The 19,980-nt window shown below is 39.1% G+C and overlaps 1 protein-coding gene across 4 annotated transcripts in view; it reads right to left on the bottom strand.

Annotated features, from left to right (window-relative positions):
• Nucleotides 1-675: 675 nt before the first annotated feature.
• si:dkey-215k6.1 (transmembrane protein 132D) overlaps nt 676-19,980 on the bottom strand; it is a 274,706-nt gene continuing 255,401 nt past the window's right edge. For all 4 annotated transcript variants that reach the window (XM_044195290.1, XM_044195291.1, XM_044195292.1 and 1 more), the window contains 9 exons: nt 16,400-16,463; nt 16,005-16,136; nt 15,026-15,103; nt 12,379-12,441; nt 11,549-11,677; nt 8,886-9,014; nt 8,422-8,721; nt 7,760-8,034; nt 676-5,440 (listed from right to left, as the gene is read on the bottom strand). In XM_044195290.1, the coding sequence (XP_044051225.1) occupies nt 4,822-5,440; nt 7,760-8,034; nt 8,422-8,721; nt 8,886-9,014; nt 11,549-11,677; nt 12,379-12,441; nt 15,026-15,103; nt 16,005-16,136; nt 16,400-16,463 (1,789 nt within the window). In that variant the 3' untranslated portion in view covers nt 676-4,821. The remainder of the gene's footprint in view (nt 5,441-7,759; nt 8,035-8,421; nt 8,722-8,885; nt 9,015-11,548; nt 11,678-12,378; nt 12,442-15,025; nt 15,104-16,004; nt 16,137-16,399; nt 16,464-19,980) is intronic.

Genomic DNA, 19,980 nt, shown 5'->3' with positions numbered 1-19,980 from the left:
GCATTGTTCTAAGCCAGACAGTGATCAGTGCTGATTGGTTCTGCTCAGGCCTGGCTCATTTCAAACAATCCCAAAGATGCCACCAGTGGATTTCATTAGTGACTGACATGATTGAAGGAGGGCTAATCAGTGAAATCGGTTGCTGTTGTCTTGTAGCCCTCCATGACACAGTTGCCTATTAAAGTTCACTGTTGATCATAGGTGTTTTTACAAAAATACCACTAGAAATATTTATTATTATTACTTATTGTCTAAAGTACAAGTGATCAAAAGCTACCAACCAGTCCAGTATTTTCAACTATCAGGCAGACTTAGCATTACTAAAATAGCCTTTTCTGTGCAAATTGGATAAATCATTTCCACATGAAGATACCAAGTACATGTTTGGAAAAAGTTCCCTTAACAGTACTACAAAGCTTTCGGTCATTCAAAAGTTGTAGGAGTCAAACTATTTCTTTTTTTCCCCCTTTTATGGCAAAACAGGCTCTAAGAATTGCCTTTTCAAATACAAACAATTCCATTTTTCAAAGTTGCATTTCCCTACATTTTACACAATCTTACAGAAGCAAGTGAAATAATCTCTGTGCATCCTATTTATTTTTTGACTGACATTTCATCACAAATGAATTACACAATAAAAGAGTCTTATAAGACAAAAAAAGCAGACTGTCAGTGTTTGGTTATGGGTCTTTATTGGCCTCCATGAACCATGTTTAAACAATGACAATAGCAAAAACAAAAACAAATGAAACAAAAAAACCCTTAGGCTTCTACCTGTAGCACATTCAACTGCGGCCCGTGTTTACCTCTCAGTGTTACTACATAGCAACTGAACGCAGCTCTTTTGCTTAAGAGAATATGTAGAATATTTGTTTTTAGCGTTCGGATTTCTTCAGCACAGTCAGATGTAGCCACTGTAGAGGTCCCATTTTTTACTGCTCGCTTGCTGGCTGAACTACTGCTGTGCATTGGCTTCATCTAAGAGGAACTGTTTAGAAAAACATTTCCACAATTAGAAATTACTTACATTAGTCTGAAAACAAGTTGGTTGCGAGATGCATGTTATCGTATGCAGAACTGATGTGTATATTGACTTTACTCGAGTGTTATTGCAAGACAGGGTGTGAGAGGGGACGTCTATAGTGGCTAATAATGTAAAACCATCCTCCTTGTTTTCTCTCAGAAAAATAAGGCAGCACCATATATGCAGACCCTCTGTAGACACAAAGCCTAACAAGTGTGTATAACAAGGCTGAGTGTCAGCATATAGAACAACTGAATCCTCCAGTCCAAAGTCATCCAGATCTGTCTCAAAACCTTTTTATGTCAGACTTGTGTTCATATGAAACTGTTTTGCATTAGTTAAAAAAGTTTTGGAGGAAATGCAATGTTCCTGTGCAGAACTGAATACTGCAAAAAGTCAACGCTGTTAGAATGAGCTGAACACATTGTATGCCCAATCACCGCCCTTACTGCCACACCATTACATCTACTTGCACTATATCACATCACAGTACTACCTGCGTTGGCTAATAGTTGCTATTGCAAATTGGTTAAATATGAACATAATTCTTTAGGAGACAGACTGCCAGAAGATATGAGAGGCATCCTTTTCCATGTATACCAGAGAAACAGCCTCAGAGGAAGGTGTGGGAAAAAACACACACAAAAAAAACAACTGTGCTCTTGTTTCTGCACCTACAGTTGAACCAAATTAGCATGAATTAAAACAAAACTCTACTCTCTATTTGCAACCAATTACTATCCTGGCTATTCTGTGTAACCTCTGACAGCTGCAAATATGATAATGAAGCCAAACCTTTATGCTTTTAAATCAATTCCTCTTGGGAACTGTGCCAAAGTTCAGCAGTAGTTTAGTAAGAGATCAGTAAATTGTGGGTCCTTCCACAATGGCTACATACAGTACATTTGTCTTTCTCTGATATCAAATAAAAGCTGAAATGCCCCAAAATAATCTCTCAAAATAGCCTGGTATTTTTTTTTCAGTTGATATCCATACAGTTTTAAAATGATACAACAAGTAGAATGGGTGTCACAGGCTATAAAGTATGATTAAACTCACAGTTCTAGCATGTTAAGAGTCAAAAGGTTTTTCATCTGAGAGCATTGCTACACTTCTACCTTAAGCGACTATCAAACTCGTACCTCTTCGACTAATCCTTTCAATCACAGCAGTCTTGTAGCTACGTTAGAGTAGGCGAGATACTGTAATGTGTATGAGTCCAGATCATACATATAGTTGCCATCATCAGTCAAAATATCTATTGCTTTGGTGGAGGCTGTACAGCCCATTTAGTTCCCCCATTTGGAGTCAGCTCAGGTCTCTTATCTGTGTCTACCCGAGCTCTCTGTCCTTTCAATCCTATGTTCATTCTGTGTCAGAAAAGATGATTTGGCCATTGTGATTTCATGTGCATTTTTATTATGTATCTTGTTTAACAAATGATTGAAAATAGATGTGTTTATATCTGTAGTAATTCAGATTCTGCCTTTGTTTTCTTTTGGACTAGTCCAACATCCTAACATTTGGTTTGGTTTTCTTTCTGAAGTGGATCTCTTGGACTTATCAACCTCAAGCAATTTTGAGTGTGATGCACAGTGGATTGCCTCCATTTTTATATCTCATTATGGAGGTGAACTGATTCCTACCCTGTACAAAGACAAGAACTCAATACTTTAAACAAAGACAGGAACATCTTTAGAAAAAGAACCAATAAGATCACTTTCACATTGTGGTGGCAGATAGTATTGTGTAGCATATTTGCACTGTAAAATGTACAAAATATCACCATGTTGTTGGCTAGTGACCTGCAGTCTTATTCACAAGCACTTTGAAGCATGTTTATTTATCTACAACATACAGTGTACTCTGAAACAGTAACACATTTATAAATAAATATTGCAATCTTAACAATCTTACACTTCTCCTTTTTTATTGTCGGTTCTTCATGACTCGTCACCTGAGCTTAACGAAGGTGAGGCAATCTCTGCCTGTTCTGTGTCCTTCCTTTCACTTGTTCTCTTGTGTGCTCTCATTCACCATCAAGTCTATTGTTTTCAACCTTTGCCCTTGGCCTTTCTTTCCTTCCTCACCCTCTCAAATGTTAATTTAAATAAATAGATCTCTAGGAGAAAAAAAGAATCATATATCCTTAAAATCTTAATAAATCTTTGAAATAAAAAGACACAGTTAATATCTTCCCAAATTAAGAAAAAAACGTAGCGAGGAAAACATAATAAAACCATTCTATTTATCAAAAAGGATAAACAAAAGGAACGAAAAAATATATAATCATGTTCAGCAAGAACAAACATGTTTCATGAACCCAAGCTACAATTAATATCTTCCCAAATTAGGAAAAAACGTAACAAGGAAAAACATAATAAAAACATTCTATTTATCAAAAAGGATAAACAAAAGGAAAGAAAAAATATATAATCATGTTCAGAAAGAACAAACATGTTTCATGAACCCATATCTATTTGTGAGATTCAAGAGTTTCACTCCATTTTCATTTATATTGTAATTTCATTCAATATATCCTGTTAGCTCCATGTATAACACTGTAGGTATTCTGGTCTGTCTTGTTGCCTACATGGTTTGGAATAATCCTCGTTGTTAAGTGTTCATTCAGGTTTTGCAAAGCCCAAGCAGCCTCCTTTTTATATGAGACAAGTCAGTCAGTCCCCCTTTAGTTTACAGACAGTATATTTCACAGTATTTCACTGTGTACTTTAGTTCATAAAGTTTCTACTGCTGTCTGATCACAGACAAGGAGAGGGGCCAGGGGATGACAGGATGGTTCTGAATACAGGGAGAAAACTGTCATTGGCTGGAAGGTTTCAGGAAACAGGAGGTAAGCCTCAAATATGGCTAATGTCCCTTCCTGTTTGTAATTGTGCAAGTTTAAATGCCTCTGTCTTGGATCCAAGGGAGAAACAGTCTTTTGTATGACATATCATTTTTCAACTCTTGACACATTCTGTTGTTTGAGGAAAGAGCAAGATCGCCCATGTTCCGTGCTGAATGGCAACTCCCACTGGTGCCTAAATTTATAGTTGAGTACTTGGGAGATATATTACATGTTACATTGTACTTGTGAGCAATTCCAAAAACAGCTGGGTCACATGATAGAACAAAAACAAACAGATCGTATCTTTAATGCACACCTATTCTTCAGTAATCATAATCAGTGATTCATTATTTAACCATTCAGCAAACTTGGCAGGTAAATGACAGGTTTGTATATTAAAACTAGATCTATCAATAATCAACAGCCAATGCTGGCAATATACCATATCAGTAAAAAATACTTCGGAAATTATGTTCTTGCCATCCTCGTTTAAAAAATGTATAGTGGCTTAATGTCTGTCCAATAACATACCCTGAATTTACTGTATAGCACAAAGGTTTACTGGTATTCTGAAAATAAACATTCATAACCAATAGTGACTTTAATATTGATTTTTACACTAATATTTTCACAATAAATAATATAAAACAAATTATAATAATGTTATTTATTGTTTGCTACCATTGATTTCAGTGTGAGCTAGTGATGACAGGATGCTTTCCATAGCCTAAGGGGAGCTAAATGTAAGCATCCCCTACACTGTCTGTTCAATAATTGTATAAACTCTTCGCCACACTTTGTGTTCTCTTTACTGTTCTCATATCCCTTCCATTCTCCCTCCCTTCATCCATTGCAAAGGCATTACAGGTGAATTGTACTCATTGTCCATCCTCCCCCTCCTGGACTCATCCTCTGCCCCTCCATTTCTCAGTCTCTTTCCCATCAGTCACAGATTGTCTTGTAGCCTCTCCATGTAGGTTCTGATTTCAGACTGACCCAGGTCCATATCCTGGCACACCCACTTGATGTCATCCTCGCTCCCATTGGTCACCAGGACTGAAGAGTTGGTGTATGGGCCACCCCCACCCGAATTATCATTGGGCAGAACAGTGGCAAAAGACGTGAACTGGACGCGTTTACGCTTGGCGGCTGCCACTGCCGTGGCTCGGGGGGAATTATTCAGATGCTCCGCTTGGCCAGTGGCATTCTTGCCACCAGTAGTGATTGCTGAAAGGCACTGATGCGGTTCTGGAATAGATCTGGGCAGGGTTTGTCCGTGGGTGACGCCCCGGTGTCCACCTGTGCCACCACTCCCACTAATGGTGCCCATGCCCGTGCCCACGCCCATCACCAAGGTGTTACCAGCCCCATTTAGCAGGTACTTGTTCTCCTCGTATCCTCCTTCATTCCGGTCAATGATGGTGGTGCATTCATCAGGCAGCCCACCCTGGCATTGGTCAGAGTGGTCAGCTAAAAGGTCAGCCTCATTGCCAAGCCACACCCAGTCATGGGCATGGTTCATGTTTCCTCCTGCTTCCAGCACGGGAACCTGCTTGTGACGGTATCTGCAGAGGAAGGATGATAATTAGTCCACCATTGACGTACAATATTGAAAAAGTCCAATTTTATCATACTCTTCTAGCAAAATATTGTTAAAAGGTGAAAAGAAAACTTAAAATAGACTAGCAGATGTCTAAGGGGCGTCTACTCTCCCAAGTGAAAGTTAAAAAAGGCATCCTGTCATTTTATTATTAGGATGAATGCAGTGGCAGCTGGCCTCCTTGAGCCTCAGCCACAAAAAACCCATTATTACTAGTAATAATAATAATAATAAATTAAACAAATTGTCACTATTTATGTGTTTGAAATATGGAATGCACCCAGTAATATGTGTGAAATATAATAGAAGATCATCTGCAAACATATATGAGTTTCCTACACGTCCCCTCCACCTGTCTGCATGTCTCAGCAGCTCTGGGGCAATGGAGAAATTGTCCACAGGAGGGGGGGTCTGAGTATCAGTTTAGCCAAAGATATGAACTCATGACATAAAATTCAGCCAATCAGCGTCCTCAAATCTAATCCGAAAAGGGTGCTTATTTTATTGCCCTAAGCAAGCCACTGCTAGTAGGTCAGGGCATTCTTTTATACAGTCTATGATCAGGACCTCTACAGGCGCCATTTTAACTACATGACAATGGTGAGCGCAATCACTAACTTACTCCTCCAAGACCCAACCCTAACTCTACAGAAACTACAGGTGAAAGAGCTGGGCCCAGTTCAACCTGACCTCGCAATCAGACAGCAGGTTAGCGAGAAAGTGAAGCAACTTTTGAGTTGGCCTTGCGTGGGCATGACAAGAATGACTGCTCAGACAATCCTGGCATTTTCAGGGGATTGGTGGATTTTGTTGCCTCCCTAGACAGTGTGCAGTAGGAGCACCTAAGACAGCTAAGTTAACTTAACGTTGCCGTTTTTAAAGGCACATCAAAGATGGTACAAAATGAGCTGTTGGACTACATTCTGTCAGTGCTAAAGGATTACATTCTGGAGGAAGTAAAGAGCGTTAATTTTATCGCCATTCAAGCTGATGAGACGACTGACATTTCCACCCACTGCCAGCTGGTGCTTGTGCTAAGCTACATTGATGCCAGCAGTAACATCCAATAGCGGTTTTTCAAATTCATTACCATCCAGAATGCAACCACCAACACCATCTCCACAGGCTTTAAATGGACAATGAATAACCAGGTATCAAGCAGATGTAGTCAAACTTGACTGGTAGTGTGCATTTGTTCATGTTCAGTGTCCAGTGTGTGTTTTTGTGCTATGTGCATAGTTGACATTTTAAAACAAATCTCAAATTATTCCATGTGTTAGAGGTCAATTGATATTTATAAGATTGTTTACATTATTATTTTGGGTATTTCCTTGTTCCTTAACTGTTTTGTATTGGTCAGGGACCCTACAATTTATTTTTGAGTATAATTTAATTTAATTAACTTAATTAACAAGTTTGCTAGAGTTTACTATCTCTACACCTCAGACCTCTTGACTCTCATGCTTATGTCCAGTCAAGTGTCTGAATAGCACCTTAACACCACTAATTGCACTTCATGTTTACTTATCTTGACCTTTATCACCCTATTGGTTTCCCCAACAAAACAAGTATGTTTTACGATGTACTAGTTCAGTGAAAGTGAGAAACGTGAATTCAGAAGGTGTTGTTTTTTTCAGTTTGATAAGGAAAATAGGTGTAAGAATATTTCCTTTGACATTTTGTGAGTTTAATTTGTTTATTTATTAGACTAAAAAAAGCAAAGAGAGCTTGTGTAGTTGCCGCTGGCACACATCTCCCAACTAGAACTACCTGAGCTATACTATCGGACTAGTTATCACCCCTCGAGACACAAGTGGTATTACAACACAGGACGGGCCGGAATTTGAATGTTTTAAAATAAATTTCTGGCCAAATCTTACATATTGCCCATATAAGTGATTAAATTATTTTTCAAGAAACAATTTAAGCATAAAAATTGAGTTGAGCAGAAGTAAACCTTAGGTTGTATAAAATTGTCCTTATTTGGTAATAGCTGCATGCAATATATAATTGGAACAAAACTACTGAACAAACAGACTGAACAATCAAATTCAAATCAGAGTAATGAAATCCACAATTAATTTTGAGCTAGCAAGCAAACAACAATGGATGAACCAAATGTAGCCAATAAACACATTGTCCGTCAATGCCAGGTGCTAAGTGTCTAGGCCTTTCAGGTTCACATGGTGATCCACACAGACGCCTTACGGTTTAACCTACCAACACACTTTTATTGCTGAGTTTCTGTCAAATAATAGAGTCCTCAATTATCACAATGTTTTACCTGAAAGCAAAGCTCACACAGTTGATGAGGAAGACCAGTATTGCCAGACAGAATACACCCAAAAGGGCATACATTCCAATCTCCAGGTCCGACAGTCCTCTAGTGGTCTGGGTCAGCTCACTATCCCCAGTGCCTGGTACCTCCACTTGTGCTGGGTAGCTACTGTAGTCCCCTGCTTGGCTGGGGCCTCCACCTCGGCTGCTGCTGCTGCCTCCATTGGCAGCTTTACCACCTGAAGCACGATGGGTTACTGTGCTCTTGGTTGTTGTGCTAACCTGATTGATGGAAAAGAAGACATAGATAATGAAAATTCTCAGTTTCTTTATCCATGCTCATGTTAACAGTACTAACTTTTACAGTGGACATTGATTTTCATTAATACACATATTTAGGCTAAATCGTTAAATCAATTTAGATTTAAAGTGGGTATTTATAATGTGCTTTGACCAAAATGCCAATGTTGCGGAGTAAAAAGTTGAATATTTCCATCTGTATTATTACTAGCTAAAGTTGGCCAGGCAGTGTTCAGGTCATTCTCTTCCCATTGAGTTACGTAAGAATACAGCCAATGTTTAATGGTGTTGCGAATTACTTCTTTTACTGATGCACTGAACAAAAAACAGCACTGCACTTATTAAAATCCATTCATTGTTCCCTCCCACCTTCCTCATGGCTCCTTCCTCTCGATCAAGTGCGGCACTGTTGGACTTCCACTCTCCTCCATTCTTTGTTTGTTGCTCTCTGGTGCTGTTGTCCATCACTCCTCCGCCTTCCTGTCCACCTCTTCCGATCACAACTTTTTCCTCGCTCTTTGCTCCAAACTTCACTATCACATTGCCAACTCCAGATGCCAGCACACTTTTCCTTTTGGATTTCTGGCAGGTCTCAGAGATGACCATCTCTACACGAACCAGTGCTCCCTGTCCGTCGCCCTCTGCCACTACAATAGGCCAGTGTTGCTCCTAATAAAAAATAGAGACAATGTGAAGGTAAACAGACATTTGGTGTGTGTTTCCTGCAAATATTTATCAGTAACTTCTGTAAAACTTCCATGGATTTTGTTCTGCGCATCTTTACACAACTTTAAACCATTGGTCAGATAAAGAAAACTTCTAATAGCTAGTACCTGATTGGTTATGGAGATGACACTCTCATCCAATGACACAGCCGAGAGGAGGAAGTCCTTGGGATCATAGACATCAAGTGGTGTCACTGAACCGTCACTGTACTGGATCCACGCACTGATCGCTGCTTCCTGAAAGACAATGAGAAACAGTATGGCTACAATTCTCATACATACATCTAATAAAGAAAAGTGTAACAGTGTTTATATATATATATATATATATATATATATATATACATACACACTTTACGTCAGTGCAGACAGGAGAAAGTACTAGCAAAAAATATAATACAATACACTATAAAAACACTATAAAAACAGGTCAGAAAATAAATTAAGTACGAGGTGGGTATAAGCGTAAGATAAAATAAGTGTGAGGTACCAAGTGGGTTTACCGGTTGATGATGATACTACAGTATAATAATACAATGTAATAATATAAGTAATAAGCAGTGGTGCATGTACTGTCGAGTTAAGTGTAGCTTATTGAGATTATTAAGATATTGCACAGCAGTAATGGAGGTATATAATATCAATATCCATAAATAGGAAAAACTAACATAGGAAAACTAAATATTGCATGGGAGTAGTACACAGAATATTGCACAATTATTCAAGTATGGCAGAGATGTAATGATCAATGTCCAGTTTAGTGACCTAGGGTCATACAGACTAACCCTTAGAGGGAGGAGTTAAAGAGTTTGATGGCCACAGGCAGGAATGACTTCCTGTGGCGCTCTGTGGTGCTTTTTGGTGGGATGAGTCTTCCGCTGAAGGTGCTCCTTTGCTTGCAGGTTTAAGTTTGTGGCACTACATACAGGTCTAGGACCTAAAATAACCTAAAGGATATTTACATTAATTAGGTGAAAGGACAGATCCCTCCTTGATAGATTTTAAGAGTGTTAGCTTGCTGCACTAATGGGCCTGTCACTTTATTTTTTAAACCTGCTTTACTAAGAGTAGATAACGTAAAGATATTCATTGGTGTTGGCCTTGGTAGCTTGACGGTGTGATATGTTCTTTGAATAATTCAGCTGTTTGCGTCTCCAACACAATGGAAATAAATGTTGTTACTTTTGGAACAAGACACAAAGAAAGACATCTACACTCCCATCCATCCAACCACACACACACACACACACCCACACACACACACACACACACACACACACACACACATGTAAACACTGATAATTGAAACCTAACCATTTCTTTTTGTGCACAGACACAGACTTCTCTTTCTCCGGTCTCCATCTCTTCAATTACAATGAGGACAAACACTTGGAAGAAAATTGTTTTTTTTTGTCAACAGTCTTCTTCCAGCAGCAGCTATTCCATAAATAAAAACAGAGTTCAGCAGATAATGTATTTTTCTCTGCTTGTCTTTAAGTAATCCTGCCTCACTAATTTCCCTTGATAAAAGCCTTTGCTTTCTTTAATCAGAACACAGAAAAGATTGTGCAGGTAAAACACAGCAAAAACCTCCCTACAAAAATAATTAAGCTTCAATGTGAGGAACAACTTTTTATCTCTTTCCCTCCCTCTATCTATAAATTGTCATTTATCCTTGCCTCCTCCATTCCCTTATCCCGTCCCCCTTTCCCTCTGCTCTTCTGTTTTTTAAAAAACTTCTTTTCACTCTGTTTTCTTCTCCTCCTTACTTTCCCTCTCCATAGTCGCGTCATCTTTCCACAGGTAACGGTGAAAGATGTAGATAAAAACAGACAGAAATAATAGTCTGAATAAAATGCAATATCAAATCTGTATTTTCATCATAATGACTTGCATCTAGTCCAATCAACACTGGGTTAGAAATTATAATGTGGGGTATTTTTTAATAAAAAAAGGAAAAGAGAGAGGAAGAAGGAAGGTGGGGGAAAAAGAGGGTGTGAGGGATAATAGCTTGAGATAGCAATGTGATGACAGATTCAAGAATAGTTTGTAACATAGTAGTCTAGCAATATAGTATGCATGTGGGTGTGTGGGAGTGGGTTTTTGTATAGATATTGTGTGGTTATGTACTGTGTATGGGAGCAAAAGTAGAGAAAAGAGAATTAGAAACAGTTTATTTATAAAAAATGCTATTCAACTTTTAATTCATAATTTCATTTTGTTGGACACATATATGACAAATGTAGTTTTAATTGTGATTTCAACTGAGTGTTATCAAAAAATAACTGCCTTTATGTAGTTCTAGCTAACAATATAGAGGTTTTCTTCTTTTTTTTTTACTGTAGACCTTAAGGTGGTTGAAACTGTAGCTAAGTAGTGCTACAGCCTGGAAGTTATGCACCCCTAATTAGAAACTGATTATGGGAGCGATAGCAGCGATACGATGTTCGCAGCACAGAATTACTGTTTAACTTCTATGATTACAACCTTGGGGGTATTACTGTAGAGATGGGAACAGCTTAAGATGAAGTCCATCAGTGTGTGTGTGTGTGTGTGTGTGTGTGTGTGTGTGTGTGTGTACAAACCTAAAGGCAGCGAGGTGTCTATGTATGTTTATGTACATGTGTCTGCACAGCAAGTAACATTCTGAAAATCTGATACAACCCTGGGAGGATATCTTATCTTGCAGAGATGGAGATATTTTGATCTGTGTGTATGTGTGTGTGTGTGAGTGTGTGTGAATGGGTTTGTGTACCTATAATACCTCCTACCTGTTTAGGTGCGTGTAGCAGGTCTGTAGCTGTAGTTGTTAGCTGTATTGCCTGGTAATTTCCAGGACTCGCTGTCATACTGAGGGACAGAGATGCAACTAGCTGGACTCCCAGGTCTGTGATGGTGACCTAGACAAACAAGAAATACTGTAGCTCACTCACAGAAGTAGCCAGTGAAAAAGTTAGACTTTTACTTGTCGGCTCCCTTTTTAGTGGCCAGAAAGGACACGAAAAGGATGGTTGTTTTAGAGTCGAGGTTTGGTACAGCAAGATGATTTTCTTGTATGATGTTAAAAATAGAACTGAAAGTAAATCACTTTCAAGGTGAGGTAGATTCAGCTCCTTTGGAAGTATGATGAAATTTTCATAAACTCTGTGGGAAAATAAGCAGCTGAAGTAGTATTATAGTACAGTGGCAAAATAAAGTTAAGGCATAGAACGGCATACAATATTTATTACTGACAATTTTAAGACATTGAACATGCTAGTTATAAAAGTAAGTCTTAAATGAGCCACAATGGATAAATCTATAAAGACTACTTTCTTAATGTCTTGTTATACCATACTGATTCTATATTGCTCAGTATACAATACATATGAGTAATTTGGATTCAAAGTCCACAGAGACTACCCTAATAAACACTTGTTTACTTGCTGTGTGAGGCACTTTGATGTTGTTTGCTTTCATTTTCAGGCTATTAAGCTCAATACTGTGCCCTTGTATAACCAGTGATCTCCAACATGAGATTTAAGAACACAAAATCATAATGCATGCTAATAAAAGGGGCCTCCATCCCAAATACATAAAATAAAGCAATATGTTATTTTACCTTGTCATCCAACACGGTCACGGTCTTCTCTGCCAGGATAGAGTCAGACAGCGGGGACAGAACCTGCAACAAAAGATTAAACAATACGTGAATAGTTGTAAAATGACATTTCAGTACAAATTACAATTAAGTTTAAATTTGAAAGAGGTTTTCGCAACCTGAAATGAATCTACGTTATTAGAGCTGCAGAAGAGTCTACATATACACAACAACAATTTCATCCAAATGTGAGTTCCTAAAAGCTTTCATCACAAATTTGCACTCCATGGCAGCTGGGCTATATATTTCCTGCTCTACCACAAAGTGTCTGGTAGGTCTTTCCAGGGAAAAATCCTAAACAACACAGTGTGTGTGTGTGTGTGTTTTCTGTTTTCACCAGCTGCAAAATCCAAGCAAAAAGACTTCACATTACTGTCGAGCTGGTTGTTTGACAGCTGATGGAATGAAAGCTTGTTTCTTAAAATGTTGCAAAATAATAACAGAAGCAACACGATCTTGGGGATCAGGCTGCATCAAGCATAGGAATTAGGAAGTACAGGTATAGTATTGGAAACTCTGGAAGACAATACAGGAGAGAGGTGCATGAAAGAGCTTTTGTTGTTGTCTCAGTGATTATTGTCTTAACGTGACAGTGAAGAGTTTAACGTTGACAGAGGGGCAGTGAGAGCTGGTTAACACCACAGTGCTTTGGGCCACATAGACTGGCAGTATCTGTTAAAGTTAGAAAACTAACACATGCATGCGCACAGACCGATCAAGTGAGCTATGTCTACACTCTACACAGGATGTTATCTATCATCTCATAAACACACATCCAAACAGACAATGACCTGTAAAAGCTGACAATACTAGTATTGTCTGTGTCAAGAAAATGATGGTTTGGAAACATTGCGGCTGTTATTTCACATCTCTGACACAATGCAACACATGCTAAGTAGTGGAAACACACACACACACACAAACACACAGTTCCCATCTGCCTCCCGGCTGTGCTCTAACGTGTCAGCATTCAACTAAGACAACTTATGCATAAACAAAGCACAAGGCCAAAACTAAAGAACTAAAAGAGATTGAATGAAAAGAGAAGAGAGAAGAGTGTAAGTGGGAGACGGCGAGTGAGCAAGAGAGAAATAAATGGAGTAGGTATCAGAGAAAGAGAGAGACAAGGACAAATATTGGAGCACAGAAAGTGAGGGGGGCAGAAACAAGGAGCGCAAAAGAGATTGAGGTTCGAATGGAGAGAGGGAGCAGCAGACAAGACAGTGATAGAGATTAGGAGCCCCGTGTTGTAGTGTACTACTCCGCCTGGCGACAGGAGGACAGGCAGATCTGATTGGTGTACAAAGAAAATCTCTCAGCAAATGTGTCGGGGCGTCAAACTCAATCCCACCCTCAGCGAGGTAACAAAATGCAATGATTGACGGCTCTGGGATTGCTCTTCAAGACAGAAAGAGAATAAGAGGGCGAGAAAGAGAGACTGGGGGCGAGAAAGGAGAGAGAGATGGGGAGGCGCGGAAGAGGCGAGACTCTGGGAGACAGAGCTGGGGGGTAAAATTGAAATGTCAAACTATCAAAAGACGGCTGTCGACTCTGGCATCTCATTGGGAATGCTGGGTAAATTCTCTCTCCTGGCGCCCAAACAGAGCACAGCTGTATGTATGCGTGCATCTGTGCGCGTGTCTGTGTATGCGTGCAGGCATGCAGCGGTCCCCAGCTGATTGGATGCAAACACACACACTCAGCTGTTCCCCAAAATCCCCCAGATAACCCCCCACCCCCCACCCCTCCCGTCAACCCACTTCGAACACACGCACTGCTCTTAGAATAAAAATATATAGTTTATATATTGTTACATGAAAGATGGAGATGTAACATAATAGGATATGGAATATAAGAACAACTGAATTGACTACGACTGACATATTTTGGTGGTTTTGCGCTGGCACTGCTAAATAACAATATACCAGTAATGGAAGACAGTAAGCCACAGGACTGTCCTCCACTGTCACATTCAGTCACAATGGACCGGCTTATTGGAACTCAGCAAGTGTGTGAGTGTGTTCACTGTGTGCCAATGTAAGTGTGTGTCTGTGTGTAATTGCTGAACATCACACTGAGATGTCAGGGCCAAATCCGACATTTAATTGGCTAATTGTGTAACGAGTTAGCAGGCAAGGCTTATAACTGCAAAAGAGGAAGAGGAGAGGAAGAAAGAGAGGATAATGTTTACATCACAGGAGTGCTTATGGCTGCAATGTGAGTCGCCACTTCGCTTCACAAAATCATACATTTTCAACTGTCTTTCTTTAGATTTGTTGTCCAAGTGACACGGCAATGTAGAGTGTGTTTTCTTTATCCTTAAAATGCAATTCAAACACTGATTCTGGGATGCTTTGTACCTAGTAAATGTGTCATGCCAGAGGTTGTTAATTTCTAAACTTTACATTAAAAGTTGAATCAAAGTTTTGGGCTATTTCATTTTGTATTTTATTTTTCATTCCCAGGTTGGGATAAGAGGGTGTATATACACTGCTTCAGTTAGAATGGGTTGTTTTGTGGTTTTGGGACGATAATATCAACTAAAATAGTTGAAAGTAATGTGAACGAGAACAGACTGGATCACTTGTACAGTGATGAGGGTACATACCTGTATAGTGGTGATCCCCAGGTCCCGCCCAACCAAAATTCGCCCATCTATCAGTCTGGCAATGCGAGGATCTTCTACCTGTGGCGCACAGAAACTGCTCTCAGCCACTACTCTCAGCCACTACTACAAGTTTAATTAATTTGCTCATAACTGACCTTTGAGGCATTTTGGATTAGTACAACAACTACGTTTTAACTATTATTCAACAGTCAAACATCAGTCCTAACAGGAAAGAGTTAAAGCAAAAACATTTTGTGAACTATGAAGCCTTTTTCCTGAAAGTTAGATGAGAAGATCAATACCAATCTTGTGTTTGTGCACTAGAGTTAGACCCAGAGTGGGGAGATAACACTGAAAATACAGGGGAAATGGCTAGCTTGGCTCTGTCCAAAGTTTTAAAATCCACCTACCAGCCCCTCTAAAACTGACCTTTTAACATATTGCATCTTGCATGTTTAATCTGTAATAGATAAATCCACAAACAGAAATGTAAAAACAGCAATTTGTGTTTTTAACATGTATTTATGAGCTGTAACCATTTATTGAGAAACAACAGCCAGGTGCAGTGACTTCCCGGAGCCATCACAGTGGGGCTGCCAGGCAATCAGCAGTGACACCGCACAGAAGTATTAGGGGAAAGAATAAACTGTTGTTTGTAAAGAAATTAGTAGAACATATAACTCCCTCTAATAGCACACATTTTCATTTTTACATGAATGTTTATGTACAGATTAAACAGATGATATATAATATGCTGATTAGGTAGGCATATTTTTGAGAGAGCCTGGCCAGCTGTTTCACGCCGCTTCCAGTCTTCACGCTAAGCTAGGCTAATCACCTTCTGTCTCTATCTATATACTTAATACACATACATGAAAGGGGTATTGATCTTCTCATCCAACTCGTGGAAAACAAATGATATATATGATATATATCTCCCAAAATGTTGGCGTATGTGTGAGTATTTGTGTTTTCCTACCTTTAGCTGATCCAAGACCAAATGGGTGATATCAGCTTGCCAGTCTGCACCTAACATGTAGACCATCTCTCCTCCTGGGTCAGCGGGTTCTGCAACAAAATGGGTGAGGACCCGCACCAAGGCGTACTGGTACTGAAAGTCAAGAGAAAGGTCAAATTAGACTCTAATGCTTATGTAAATGCACAATGGGCTCTTATGTCACTGTGTTATCTTGTGAGTTAACTAAAAAATTGTATCTTGAACCAGCTGAAGCCGAACATCACATACAGTAAGTCACATTTCATTCTCAGTATGTAGTAGGACAGCTCTCGCCGTTTTTCAGGAATAATGACATTGAAGAAAAGGATTAAAGAATTCTCTTTAGAAGTGTGATAGGCAAACCCATCAAATAATACCTGTAGGGTGCAGCCTTTGCCCTTCCTCTCATCATCCTCATCATCTTCACTGTCTCTCGTAGGTCTGGGACGAAAGGAGATAAATGAGACGCAGAGAGAGAAAGAGAGAATAGAGGATGAGATTATCTGGTAATTAAATGCCATTTTTATACTCTACACTCCAGGTAATCTAGTGTATAATCTCTGCCCAGGGTTCCACTCTCAGTCAAAGAAAAGACACTTCAGTTTTTAATCCAGCTGTAACACTAAACAATTTAGTCGTACAATGTGGATTTCTTGGAATGCCTGAGTGAACAAGTTATTTTAAATAGAACTGGCCTTGTGATTCTTTGGTAATGCTGTCTGCGGGTGAGTTTTTATTAGACGGTATACCTAAACTATTGTAACTTCTCCTGAAAAAAACATTAATCAATTTCCCTTGTGAATGGAGCCCCAGTTAACAAAGTTAAGTGTACAATCTAAAGTGGGACTTATCAAATAGCTGTTTGGAAGGGACACATTCAAAAAGCAGTTAAATGGTAAAAAAACCCAAACACATGAAACTGCTCAAACGTTCCTAATACTTAAAGGAATGATCCCAAGGCAACTCCCAGAGACAAGCAGCTGTTCTTGATAGTTGCACAAAAATGATTCTAAAGGATTTTTATTTCTGTTTTTACATAAAACCGGAGAAACCTGAAAAGATGTTGGCTTAAAAGAGCAGAAATCTTTGCTACAGTAAGTGGTTTCTGATCCCAACACAGCACTGAAACAACTTATGTAAAGATTGTTAATGACCTAAGGATTACAACTGACAGTGTTAGAAATGAAATATATACAGTACATATATTAAATTGACAACATATAAAATAATATTATGAAAAGTATATACTTGGTGTAATTCCGTAGCTGAGGAGGCTGAATAATTACCCCCAAATAGAGAAATAAAATGAATCCGAGAATGCTTTGAATACACTATCAGTATTAAAACAGAAAACCTCTCTCCCTCACTCCCTAGTGGAGGATCTCTCTTTCTCTCTCATACACAGACACACAAAGAATCACACATTCTTTCTTCTTTGGCTCCCTCTGTGAAATATCTACACAATACCACATGCAGGCAGGCCCACACTGGATCATACATCCGCACAAGACCACACACACACACACACACACACACACACACACACACACACACACACAGGACTGCCTCTGTGTCCTATAACTGTCCCGGAGTGTGAAAGCCAGGTAATATTACAGGAATTCTCTTTCCATTTTCCAGTGTCCCAGTTGCACATGTGTCTGTGTGAGAGTGTGTGTCTAATAGTGCTTGTGTTTCACTCTGTGAGATAGTGGTTAGGGGAGATAGAGGTGTATGTGTGTTTGTGTCTGTGTGTGTACACGGGTTGGTGGCTATCTGAGCAGAAATTGGCGAAATTGAAAAATAGGCCCAGCAGAACAGAATGGAAGGGCGGCAAGATGGGGAATAGAAACAACACACACACACACACAAATGATCATACACACACACTCACGCATGCCCGCATACCCTCAACAGAGGCACAGAAGCATGCATGCAAAGAGAAAAGACACAGACCATTAGGAATAGGGTTTTTGTAACCTGACAAAGAAAGGGCACATGCATACTTTAGCTGATTTTCAACAGAGTGTGTGTTAGTTAGTAAGCGTATGCTGTTATTAAAATCTGAGCCTTTGAAACTCAGTTTCCCCATTGCGACTCTGAATTTCAGTTCATGTTCTATCAAGTTGGAGGTTGTGGATCTAAATGCGGCAACTTCTTGCTTACGCATCCCGTCTCTATGTTGAGTTTCTTAAATTATATAAAGCATCTTCATTTTGGTACATGTGCACAGCTGAACACAAATGTGGCCAATGTAGAAGTTACATTTTGTTTAGATTTCATTGAGATGAAAGAGCTGATTAAACATTACAGATGATCAGTAGAAGTGATAGAATACAGAATTGAGAATGACTTCCGGATGGGAGCCGAAACGTCTTGATTCTGAAAACAGTGTCCAGATGACTACGACTGAAACCTTTTCTACGATAGAACACTCCTGGACGAATGAGGGACTACACCGTCAGAATACAGAAAGGAAAAGAAAATACCTGTATAAGAACAAAAATAGAACAAGAAAAGCAGGTAATATACTTTTACCAATGCTCCATAATCCTCTATATCTTGTATTTTATTAATGGAAAATCTGGATCTAGATCTGCATCAAAATACACAGTGATAGACAATCACAGGTTACATGTGCCATTTTTTTGGTATTAAAGAAAGTGCAGTCGCTCATGAGAAAATAATCTCAGCCGATAACGTTAAGACATCCTTTTAAAAATTGTCCTGATTCTGCAGCATCTGAAGCCATAAAATGTATTATTTTTTCCTGGACCCATGGCCGGAATTTCCACCGAATTTCATTAAGAGTAGTTACATTTTAGAGATTCGCTGTTAAGACATACACAGACACAGAAACAAGCCAGACCGAAAGCGAAGGATGCACCAATTATGAAAATCATACAAATGTATAAAACATCCTTTAATGTAACCTTCTTTCACATGAAAAAGATTATTTTTTGGAAAAATAACTGCTTCGAAAGCCTTTTTAGAGGTGGCTGATGGCAGTCAGCAAGGTGGATATTGGCCGATGAATCGGTGCATCACACACCTCCTCAGGAGGTTAGACTAAGTGACAAAATAAACAAAAGGAGAAAGTTAGAGAATTGTGGGAAAGAAATATTAAATGGTTTAGTAAGGAATTGGTTTAGAAAAATCAGATTTCTATTACAATAATTAGTTTCTACTGTATAATATTCATCTGATATTTTTCATTCTTTGTGCAGAGTAGACGAAAGATAAATGCCCTGAAGGCACTTCTACAGTTTATAAGCTACAGTACTGATTTATATTCTGTCCTACATTCCTTCTTTCTCTATATATTGTTATGCCTTCACCCTCCTTCCTTCTTTCATATCGCACAAAGACATAAAAAGCTGCACAAAATAGTAGACATGCATGTGCACGTACACACAAAAGTATGGAAAAAAACGTATTCTCACACACCAACACCCTCTAAGTGATCCACCCACCTGCATTGTCTCCCTTTTGAGAGAGAGAGAGAGAGAGAGAGTGTGTGTGTGTGTGTGTGTGTGTGTGTGTGTGTGTGAGGTGACTGAATGCTTCATTCAGTGGCAATGATGCTAAAACTATAATAGTTGTCATCAGTATAGCCAGGCCGGCCTTGACCTCATAGGAAATTACAGACTGGCTGGAATGATATGTGCTCTCAACTGCTCCATTCAATAAGCACTATATCACACACGCAAACATGCACACACACACAGGGAGAGAAACACACACACACACACACAAAAGCCAAAAGACACACACATTCGGTTTATCTTCTTTTCTCTCTCAGTTGCAAAGAAACACACACAAATCTTAAGTAAAACAAATTAGATACAACAAAACTGTCTCTTTTCTCTTTTTTCTCACATGCTGAAATTCACGTTTTGTTTTGTTATTCAGTTTTGTTTGTATTACTATTACTTGAGTGACAATACTTGTTGCCACAGTA

This window comes from Siniperca chuatsi, linkage group LG5, assembly GCF_020085105.1.
Source record: "Siniperca chuatsi isolate FFG_IHB_CAS linkage group LG5, ASM2008510v1, whole genome shotgun sequence".
NCBI lineage: Eukaryota > Metazoa > Chordata > Actinopteri > Centrarchiformes > Sinipercidae > Siniperca > Siniperca chuatsi.
Note: the sequence above shows the minus strand (reverse complement) of the source record. Positions and strands in the feature narration are given on the sequence as shown.